Genomic DNA, 11,192 nt, shown 5'->3' with positions numbered 1-11,192 from the left:
TTGGTGAAAACTGGAAGGACCTGAAGGACCTGGGAGGAATAGGGGAACTAACTGACAGACTTTGACCTTTATCCCCAATGACCTTGACTTTTGCCAAAACAAATCCCTTATGGGCCATTCTGGCATCATCCTACATGTACACGTCCAGTCTGGTGGAAAGTGTTGTGTGTTGGGGGGGTGTGGCTGGACATTTTAGTGTTCTTTTCTTTTCTTTGCTCTCCAGGTGGTATGAAAACTGATTTGTCTGTGGATAAGGTGCTGGCTGAAGAGTCCTTCACCCTCATCAACGTTATGTGCAGCACCTGTGGATGGTGCTCACATGCAACCTTAAAGACTTTCAGCTGAAGCAGATAATTAGATGGCGTTCTGCATTTAAGCCATGTGTGATTCAAGCAGAATTGCCGGGAACTCGACCTTGTGATGTTCGTTTGTGAGACGCTGAGGACCGCGCCTGGGTTTGACACATCGTGCCTGTGAAGCAGGAAGGGTGAGGGACACATGCTGTCAGCACACATCAGAGGTGATTAATTGTTTGACTACTTGTTGATAGTAACTTGGTATTTTGTTACGCAGTATATTTGAATTGTGATGAGAATTGTGCAGCTCACTTCTCACTGCTGTGGCGTGCGGACAACTGATCCTCCACCTGTTGTGAGAAGCTGCTCATTTACATAAAGCTTAAATACAGACCTGAATGTGTTGCTGATAGTGTGTGCCTTTTGAAGGATATTGCTTGTAACTGCTGACTTACCTCACCTCTTCTATCCTTCGCAGAGAGTCGGTTTGTCGTGTCCACCTGGGGGGTGTCTGGCGGTAAAAGTGAGTCCAGAAGCGCCGGGCTTCGATCCTTTTAGGCGCTGGAGAGCGTGCCAGCCTTCACTCCACCAGACTGACGCATCTTTTGTTCATTCACTTTGTTATGCACCAGAGGGTGGAAAGAATAAATTGTTTTGTTATTGGAACCGCTTTCTGGTTATTTTAGTGCTGGGTTCCGTCAGACGCAGGTCCGCTCCTCAACCCGCGTCGACACATAACAGAAAGTGTCCAAAGCACCTTTGACAAGTATTGGAACAAACAAACACATACACAAACAAACAAACAAATGTGTTTCAAATTATAGTATGATGAAAGAAACATACATGATCATACGTCAGATGTTAACTAACTTTAACATTGCCTTGGCCAAAAGTAAACCCGGATAGGACGTGACGTGGAAGTACCTGTAATTAGTGTCCAGTTATCTACTAATGCATAATCTTTTTTTTTTTTCACTTCATGGTGTGTGCAGATGCCAATAAACATTTTACAAAAACATCTGAAGACAGCTGAAGCATCACAAAAACACTGCGTGGGTCACCACCTGCCAGGAGAGATATTTGGACAGCTTGGTGTTCAGAGTCCAGGGTGTCATCGTCCGGGGTCTTTTTACACAATGCACTAATGTGCAATGGCCTTTAGCCCTATAAAACCCGTGCAGAAAGCTGAACAGGCTTAGGGTTGCTTTTTCCATCTCTAACTTGTCGTCTGCATTTTGTGACTCCCTCAAGACGGGAAGGATGTACACAGCTCTCACACTCTTCGTCTTCATCGGCCTGACTGCCAACGCCCATGCCGATCTGCATCAGCCTTGCCGTAAGAAATCAGAGCATTGCTTTAGTTTCTCTCTCTCTCTCTCTATATATATATATATATACACACACACACACACACACACACACACACACACACACACACACACACACACACACACACACACACACACATATATGTATATATATATATATATATATATGTACAGTATATGCTACATAATGCCTTTTTATCAGCATGTGCAAACACAATCTGCTGTCCTTATCTTTCAGATCCACCCAATATGACAGGAACAATGATTGTGGTGAGTTTCATAAACACATCTTTCAAACGCAACATGAGTGTTTTTAAATGTAAACATAACCCCTCTTTCTTTCCTTCTTAATTTGTACCTTATTGTTGGACCAGATGTCCTTAAAAGGTGAGGTGAAAGCGCTGGGTACATTCACTTATGATTCCACGGGCAATAAACTTCGCTTCAAATCAAACGATAGCCATCCCCTGAACACTTCAGAACATCTGGATTTACTGATGTTTTTTGACGAGGTGACACAATTCTTCCTTTAAGAATATCACAATTCACTTGAAGCTGTTTTACATGTTGAAAACTGAGTCTGTCCTGTTACCCATTCAATCTTTTAGGGAGTATTCTATGAGATTGACAGCAAAAACCACAGCTGTGAGAAAAAATCCTTGCAGTCGACCCTGCACCCGCTAGAAATTCCCTCCGATGCCACGTTTTTGGCAGCATTGAATCCTGGGAGTGCCACGGTTGAAGGGGAGGGAATAAAAGTCAATGTATGGAGAGGATACATGCCAGGCACCAAAGGTGAGAGACATGCAGGTATTTTTGTTTTTTTTCTGAGAAAACATTGGAGACTACATGGAGGTGGTAAAGTTTCATGGGGCTGCAGTCCCCTGAGATTATCAGTTGCCACACCACAGCAACAGAAGTTTCAGAAAAAGATCCAAAGATTTTACAGTGCATCCAGAAAGCATTCACAGTGCTTTACTTTTTCCACCTGTTCTTATGTTATAGACTTATTAAAAAATGCAACTCAGCCGCATGGGGTGTGCAGCCAGTACATTCTGAGTGCCGATCCCAAGCCTGGATAAATGAGGAGGGTAGAAGGAGACAGGGTGTTAACCTTAAAATTTGTCAAATCTCAGCCACATGGGGTGTGCAAGCAGTATACTGTGAGTGTCGGTCCCAAGCCTGGACAAATGGGTAGGGTTGTGTCAGGAAGGGCATCCAGCGTATAACAAGCCATCCCAACCATGCAGAGTACAAATCAAATTTCCATAGCTCGATCAGTCAAGTCCTGGGTTAACAACGACCACCAACGGTGCTGTTGCCCGACAGGGTGCCAGCAGAAATTGGGCTATTGCAGGGCGAAGATGAAAAAGAAGAGGAGAATGTGTCCCCAGACAGCGGGCAAACAGGAAATCTAGAAGGGTGGAGGTGACAGATGGGACTTTGAATGTTGCCAGTATGACTGGTAAAAGCAACACAGTAAAATCACTAGTGTAAAACTAACACTGACAGTGTTAAATTAACACTGCCAGTGAACATATGGTCCCACTCTGGCCGGAGTAGGACCATATGTTCACTGGCTGTGTTAATTTAACACTGGTGATTTTACAGTGAAAGAGTTGGCTGATTTGATGGAGAGGAGAAAGGTAGACATATTGTGTGTGCAAGTGGAAGGGAAGTAAGAGCAGGAGCATAGGAAGTAGGGCTGCTGGAAAAAATCTATTCATGTCCGAATCGCGATTCTTATTTATAACTATTCTGAATCGATCCAAAATGTCCAAGAATCGATTTTTAAAAACTTTTTTTTTTTTACATTTTCTTGCCTACTTGCTGCATGTACTGCCAGGCAACGGCTTCCGTACTACAGTGTTCCCGCGAGGGGAGGGTCCGGTGTGCTTCAAACGTTCGTTAGCTGCAGCTTAGCATGGCGGACGAAGAGCTAATTCAGCCAGCACTGTCTTTGCTGAAGGCAAATGTTTGGGCACATTTTGGATTTTATTATTTGCTGCGTAAGAAGGAGCTTGACATGACTTATGCAGTGTGCAAAATCTGCAAAATGAAAGTCAAGTACTTCGGAAACACTTCAAATCTGCAAGCCCACATGCGACGCCATCACCTGGAGCTAAAACAGGGGAGCAGCGGTATCTGCTGACTACTGACTAGCGCTTCGCTAAACTGCCAGCCAACTCTGAACGAGCAAAGCAGATAAGTAAATTTACATCTAGAATCACTTGATTAACCTTGTGAAGCTGCATTTTCTTAAACAGAAACATTTTTTAAGTAATATAACTATTTCTCAGAGCTCTTTGAATCGAAAATTGATTCTGAATCAAATCGTCACCACAAGAATCGGAATCAAATTGAATCATAAGTTGTTGTACGATTCACATCCCTAATAGGAAGTGGGTTCAAGCTGTTGTATCGTGGTGTGGATAGGAAGAGAAATGGTGTTGGGGTCATTTTAAAGGAAGAGTATGTTAAGAGTGTGTTGGAGGTTAAGCGAATGTATGACAGGGTGATGAGTGTGAAGTTGGAAATTGAAGGGGTGATAATGAATATCATCAGTGCATATGCCACACAGGTAACTTACAAAACAAAGGAGACAGAAGAGTCCCGGAGTGAGTTCGATGAGGTGGTGGAGAGTGTGCCTCAAGCATGAAAGAGTGGTGATAGGAGCAGACTTCAATGGGTGTGTTGGTGAAGGGGATGGGGTTGCTGAAGAAGTAATGGGTAGATATGGTATCAAGGATAGGAATGTGGAAGGGCAGATGGTAGTTGATATTCCAAAAAAGGATGTAAATTGCTGTGGTGAATACCTACTTTAAGAAAAGGGAAGAGCACAGGGCGACATATAAAAGCGGAGGAAGGTACACGCAGGTGGACTACATTCTTTGTAGGAGATGCAAGCTAAAATAAATTGGAGACTGTAAAGTGGTGGCAGGAGAGATTGCAGCTAGACAGCATAGGATGGTGGTTTCTAGGATGACTTTAGAGGTAAAGAAGAAGAAGAGAGTGAGAGCTCAACAAAGGATCAAATGGTGGAAGGTGAAGGAGGAAGACTGCTGTGTGAAATTCAGTGAGCAGGTGAGAGAGGCATTGGATAGAGGGGAAGCAATTTTGGACAACTGGAAAAGTACTGCAGATGTGGTAAGGGAGACAGCTAGGATGGTTTTGGACAGCGGAAGGAAGACAAGGAGACTTGGTGGTGGAACGAAGATGTCCAGGAAAGCATAAGGAGAAAGAGGTTGACAAAAAATGTGATAGTCAGAGAGATGAAGAAAGTGGACAGGAGTACGAGGAGATGCGGCGTAAGGCAAGAGGAGAAGTGGCAAAAGCTAAGGAAAAGGCATATTATGAGTTGTACAAGAAGCTGAATAGTAAGGAAGGAGAAGGACTTGCACCGATTGGCCAGACAAAGGGACAGAGCTGGAAAGGATGTGCAGCAGGTTAGGGTGGTAAAAGATGCAGATGGTAATGTGCTGACAAGTGAAGAGAGTGTGTTGGGAAGGTGGAGGGAATATTTTGAGGAGCTAATGCATGAAGAAAATGAGAGAGAGAAAAGGCTGAATGATGTGGAGAGAGTAAATCAGGCAGCGCAAGAGATTAGTCAGGATGAAGCGAGGGCTGATGTGAAGAGGAAGAAGAGTATAAAGGCAGTTGGTCCAGATGACATTCCAGTGGAGGCATGGAACTGTCTAGGAGAGATGGCTGTGGAGTTTCTAACCAAATTGTTTAATAAAATCTTGGAACGTGAGAAGATGCCTGAGGAGTGGCAACAAAGTGTGCTGATTCCTATTTTTAAGACCAAGGGTGATGTGCAGAGCTGCAGTAGGCATAAAGTTGACCAGCCCCTGCATGAAGTTATGGGAAAGAGCAGTGGAAGTATAGAGAAGGCCAGAACTTACATTGTGTATTTGTGGATTTAGTGAAAGCTTATGACAGGGTGCGAAGAGAAGAGTTGTGGAATTGTATGAGGAAGTCTGGAGTGGCAGAGAAATATGTGAGGGTAGTGCAGGACATGTACAAGGATAGTGTGTCAGTGGTGAGATGCACAGTAGGAATGACAGACTTATTCAAGTTGGAGGTGGGATCACACCAAGGATCAGCTCTGAGTCCTTTCTTGTTAGAAATGGTGATGGACTATGATGTTTGCAGATGACATTGTGATCTGTAGTGAGAGTAGAGAGCAAGTTGAGTCTAGCCTGGAGAGGTGGAGATATGCTCTGGAGAGAAGGGAAAAGAGAGTCAGTAGAAACAAGACTGAGTACATGTGTGTGAATGGGAGGGAGCCCTGGGGAATAGTGTGATTACAAGGAGTAGAAGTGATGAAAGTAGATCAGTTTAAATACTTGGGGTCAACTGTTCAAAGTAATGGAGGGTATGGTACAGAGGTGAAGAAGAGAGTGCAAGTAGGGTGGAGTGGGTGAATTGTGGAGGAGTGATGACCAAAGAATATCTGCAAGAGCGAAGGGGAAAGTTTACAAGACAGTAGTGAGATCAGCTATGTTGTACAGTGGTGGCATTAACAAAAAGACAATAGGCACAGCTGGAGGTGGAGGAGCTGAAGATGTTGCAGTTCACTTTGAGAGTGGGGAGAATGGATAGGATTAGGAATGAAAAATATCAGAGGGACAACTCAGGTGGGACGGTTTAGAGACAAAGCCAGAGAGGCGAGATTGAGATGGTTTGGACATGTGCAGAGAAGAGACCCAGGGTATATAGGGAGAAGGATGCTGAAGATGGAGTCACCAGGCAGGAGGAGAAGAGGGAGGCCAAAGAGGAGGTTTATTGATGTGCTGAGGGAGGACATGCAGGTGGTTGATGTTACAGAGGAAGACACAGAGGACAGGGTGAGATAGAAATGATTCATCTGTATATGTTTTTACGTCAGACATGCTTGAACCCTTGTGCGCATGTGTGAGTTTTTCCACGCCTGTCGGTGACGTCATTCGCCTGTGAGCACTCCTTATGGGAGGAGTCATCCAGCCCCTCGTCGGAATTCCTTTGTCTGAGAAGTTGCTGAGAGACTGGCGCTTTGTTTGATCAAAATTTTTTCTAAACCTGTGAGGCACATCGAAGTGGACACGGTTGGAAAAATTAAGCTGGTTTTCTGTGAAAATTTTAACGGCTGATGAGAGATTTTGAGGTGATACTGTCGCTTTAAGGACTTCCCACGCAGTGGGACGTCGCGCAGCGCTCCCAGGTGCCGTCATCAGCCTGTTTCAAGCTGAAAACCTCTACATTTCAGGCTCTATTGATCCAGGACGTAGTGAGAGAACAGAGAAGTTTCAGAAGAAGTCGGTTTCAGCATTTTATCCGGATATTCCACTGTTAAAGGAGATTTTTTTAATGAAAGATGTGCGGACGGGTCTGCCCGTCGGGACGCAGCCGGCGCAGTGCGGCGGCACAGGAAAAACACCTCCATGTTGATAACCATTTGTAAAATCCAGGCGGCTTTTGATGGCTTTCAGTGGAGTGAGTATCTGAGAAATTGTTTAACAGTTGGGCATGTTCCAACTTGTCCTTAAGGCTTCCAACAGAGGTGTTTTTCCTGTGGCGGAGCGTCGCGGCGGCTGCGAGCCGACGCTGCAATCCGTCCGCACGTCTTTCATTAAAAAAAATCTCCTTTAACAGTGGAATATCCGGATAAAATGCTGAAACGGACTTCTTCTGAAACTTCACTGTTCTCTCACGACGTCCTGGTTCAATAGAGCCTGAAATGTGGAGGTTTTCAGCTTGAAACAGGCTGACGACGGCGCCTGGGAGCGCTACGCGACGTCTCTCTTCTTCACCTCCCACTGCAAGCGACAGTATCACCTGAAAATCTCTCATCAGCCGTTAAAATTTTCACCGAAAACCAGCTTAATTTTTCGAACCGTGTCCACTTCGATGTGCCTCACAGATTTAGAAAAGATTTTGATCAAACAAAGTGCCAGTCTCTCAGCAACTTCTCAGACAAAGGAATTCCGACGAGGGGCTGGACGACTCCTCCCACAAGGAGTGCTCACAGGCGAATGACGTCACCGACAGGCGTGGAAAAACTCACGCATGCGCATGAGGGTTCAAGCATGTCTGACGTAAAAACATATGAATGAAATCCATATAGTTTTTGAAAAAAATAAAAAGGACTGTTACTTTAGTGACAGACCTCGTATGTTGTAGCATAAGCACGAAGGTTCTCCAAAAGAATCAGCAATGCAAAATCAGATGATGATAAAGATGTACATAATTAAATGAACTAATAAAATAATCATTTACATTCATCATACAGTTAATTCACAGTACATCAACTATTAAATGAATTAGAGAAAAAAGAAAAATGGAAAACAATGTTAATAATCTGACAAATTTGGCATGACCTCCTGTTCTGCTCCATCTCTTGGAGGTGATGTTTGTTGCCTTTGAGCAATGTGTCACTTTTTGCTTATTCAATTATAAGCTCCAATAGGAACAAACGTATGATTTTATGGTTTGCATGTTTTTGTCCATTAAACTTTATTCAAAAAAGTGTAAGCTGAATTTAAGTTAGCAGAATTAAATTTAATGGAAGCTAATTGGTTCACTAATGCTTTTCAAAGTTAGCTGAAAAGCTAATCTGCTAAGCAACAACGTTAGCATTACTAATTAGCTGTTAGCTGATTAACTGCCCCTTACCAAAAAATAGTACTGATAAGTATATAAAAAGTAAACTGGAAGTATACTTGAAACATACTTGCATGTACTACTTTTTGGTAAGGGGCGTGCCCACCACTGGCCATGTCCATGTTGTTTGCACAATGAACTGTAGCGCAAAAACACAAAATCTTACCAAGAATATTTGTCTCATTTCTGGGCAAAATATCTCACTCACTCTCTCATCTTCAACCGCTTACTCCAGTTAAGGGTCGCGGGTGGCTGGAGCCTATCCCAGCAGTCATAGGGCATGAGGCGGGGTACACCCCAGACAGGATGCCAGTCTGTTGCAGGGCCACATATTCTTTGAGGTCGACGCCACGTCACTTCGGCGAAGTGGCCAATCCGAAAGCGAGAAGTCATACTTCCGCGACTGGCCGCTCGGTGAAATCTCACTCTGGCTGTATTGATTGTTTATTGAAATCAGCGGGTTTGATTTTGTCTCTAACTTGCTTCTAATAGCCAGCTGATAGCTATCATTGCCTGGAACAGTGAGATTTATACACTAAGATGACCTGAAATGAACATTTGTACATTAAATTGACCCCTTTGAAAAGTGATCAAATTACATATATTTGTATTGAGCTTGGCGATGTGTTCACCGAAAAAAACGCCCCAGAGATTAAATGCGTGGATGACCGAGCTTGAAAATAGACACACACACACATTCACGGACAATTTAAAGTTTCCAATCCACCTAACCTGCATGTCTTTGAACGTGGGAGGAAGCTGGAGTTTCCCCACGCAATCTCCACACAGAAAGGCCACAGGTGGGAATCAATCCCATGGCCTTCTTGCTGTGGGGCAACAGTGCTAACCACTAATCCACCGTGCTGCCCAACAAAATATCTAATTGCACATAATAGAAGACTTAGGTAAATTATCACAAACATGTAAGTACTGGTTTTTAGATAATAAATCTTAAAAAAATGTTTTGGAAACATCTGAAGTCATTCCTGAAATGAAACAAGCTGTTTTGCCATGACATTTTTAACCTGCTGTGTTATTTGTAAAATATGTAACACTTCCTAATTATTAATAAAATAAAAGTAAGTTCTTTCAGCTTGTCCCTTTTTTGCTCCAGGTCACCACAGCGGATCTGATTTCTCAGCTAATTTCGAGACCTTTTCTCACAAAAAGAAAGAATTGAAAGAAGAAGTGAATTTTCACTTGTTCCCTTGGCAGCTTTAAAAAAAAACCATGAAGACAAGGTGTGATATAACAAGTAAATATGTGACAAGTGGTGGTATTTCTTATGCCTTTAAACACAGTCAGATCTTGATGTGAGCACTGGTGTTGTACATCCACCACACTATGGAACATTAAACATTGTGTCTTTGTCTTTTTCCAGATTATTATTCCATGTCTGTAACCATGGGATGTCTGCCTGTGTCCATATTGTACTTCTCTGAGTCATCACCACTTCTTTTCAGGTTGGTTGATTTTCATATCAGGCAGAAATAAACTCTTTCAGATATACTTTTCACTATTAATTGGCTGCTACAGAGTGGCTGTAATGCAGGTTAATGATCATGACCTTAAAAACTGTCCGTGTGATTTTTGCGTCCATTTCGAACAGCAACATGGACATTGAGTCTGAAATCAAGGACCCTGATCTTCTGCTCGTGCCATCCATTTGTGAGGGGCATCCTTTGGAAGAGACACCTGAAGGGACGGTACACAGTTTCCTCAATGAGTTCATGTAGAGCAAACTCACCGAACCAAACTCCTACCAGACTACGACCCACCGCAATTTTGGCACTTCTTGTGCCTTATTGTCTTTAACTCCAGTTTTTCACTTGACTCTGCACTGCATCACACACCATCCTGGTTGATCTTCTATTGCTTTGAATGGATCATGTATAGCCTACATATATTTTACTGTATTTGAAAGACACATGGAATATAGAATTAGTGTACTTACTAACAGCTGGTGGCTTTTCACATTCATAGGCCTACTGCTTGCAAAACCTTTGTGATATGATTAATGGAACAATAAAATGTCAAAGCTGTTGGATGTGTAGTTTTTATCCCCCGGTCCCTATTACCTCATTGTAAGATTTGTATATTTGACAGGTATTATTATGCAGCAGGGAGGTGTGTAGCAAAAAAAAGGATTTTCATAAACTTTCAGATTCACAAAAGCATCATGAGGCACAAATCATTTGCTTGATTTTTCATGTGTTTATGATTATGCAGAGCTGGCAGCTCAGTGGGATAGGGGTTGGGCTACCAATATACAGACCTGGGTATGTTTCCCAGTTGTGCTATCTGTGTTCTCGGGGAAGGCACTTCATCAGCATTGCCCAAGTCCACTCAGTTGTAGGTACCAACCCTGGCTGGAGCAGTAACCTGCAATGAGCAGGTGTCTCATACTATTTCAATTTATTTCAATTATATAGCACCAAATCACAACAAAGCTGCTTCAAGGCACTTCACACAAGTAAGGTCTAACCTTACCAACCCCCAGAACAAGCACACAGGTGACAGTGGTAAGAAAAAACTCCCTCAAGCAGACCAGACTCAAAGGGGTGACCCTCTGTTTGGGCCATTGTACCAACACACTTGACAATACAAATATACAGAGAATTTCAGAAGTCCATGCTGGTGTCCAAGATGGAAGGCTGGTTGGGGGGGTCCACAGATCCCGTCTATTTTATAATCACTGCAGAAGAAGACACCCACCCCCCACTTTTGGATGGAGCTGCACCTCAGACAGAGAAAAAAGATTTAAAAAAAAAAAAAAAAAAAAAAAAACAGAATCAAGTGACAGAAAGACTACAAATAAGGTATAATTTGTCAGCATAGAAGGGGATTTGTTGACTCTCACCCCTTTCATGTGAAATCCAGGGATAAGTGGTTCATGCATTTGCTTCCAAAACAGAAGGTCCCCAGT

General features: G+C 43.1%; 1 protein-coding gene and 1 long non-coding RNA gene across 2 annotated transcripts; one reads left to right on the top strand and one right to left on the bottom strand.

Moving 5' to 3' along the window:
* Positions 1–1,457: 1,457 nt before the first annotated feature.
* LOC117517602 lies at positions 1,458–1,900 on the bottom strand. Its single transcript, XR_004562768.1, has 2 exons — positions 1,797–1,900; positions 1,458–1,662 (listed from the first exon to the last, which is right to left on the bottom strand). It is a non-coding gene; the product is annotated as an uncharacterized LOC117517602 (long non-coding RNA).
* On the top strand, positions 1,468–10,308 carry epd (ependymin). Its single transcript, XM_034178688.1, has 6 exons — positions 1,468–1,632; positions 1,863–1,894; positions 1,999–2,136; positions 2,233–2,419; positions 9,648–9,729; positions 9,876–10,308. Exons 1-6 carry the CDS (start codon positions 1,557–1,559, stop codon positions 10,000–10,002), a joined length of 642 nt encoding a protein of 213 aa, XP_034034579.1. The 5' UTR covers positions 1,468–1,556; the 3' UTR covers positions 10,003–10,308.
* Positions 10,309–11,192: the final 884 nt, after the last annotated feature.

The sequence above is a fragment of the Thalassophryne amazonica genome, chromosome 9 (genome assembly GCF_902500255.1).
Source record: "Thalassophryne amazonica chromosome 9, fThaAma1.1, whole genome shotgun sequence".
NCBI lineage: Eukaryota > Metazoa > Chordata > Actinopteri > Batrachoidiformes > Batrachoididae > Thalassophryne > Thalassophryne amazonica.
The sequence above is the reverse complement of the archived record's forward strand: the minus strand, read 5'-3'. Positions and strand labels throughout refer to the sequence as shown.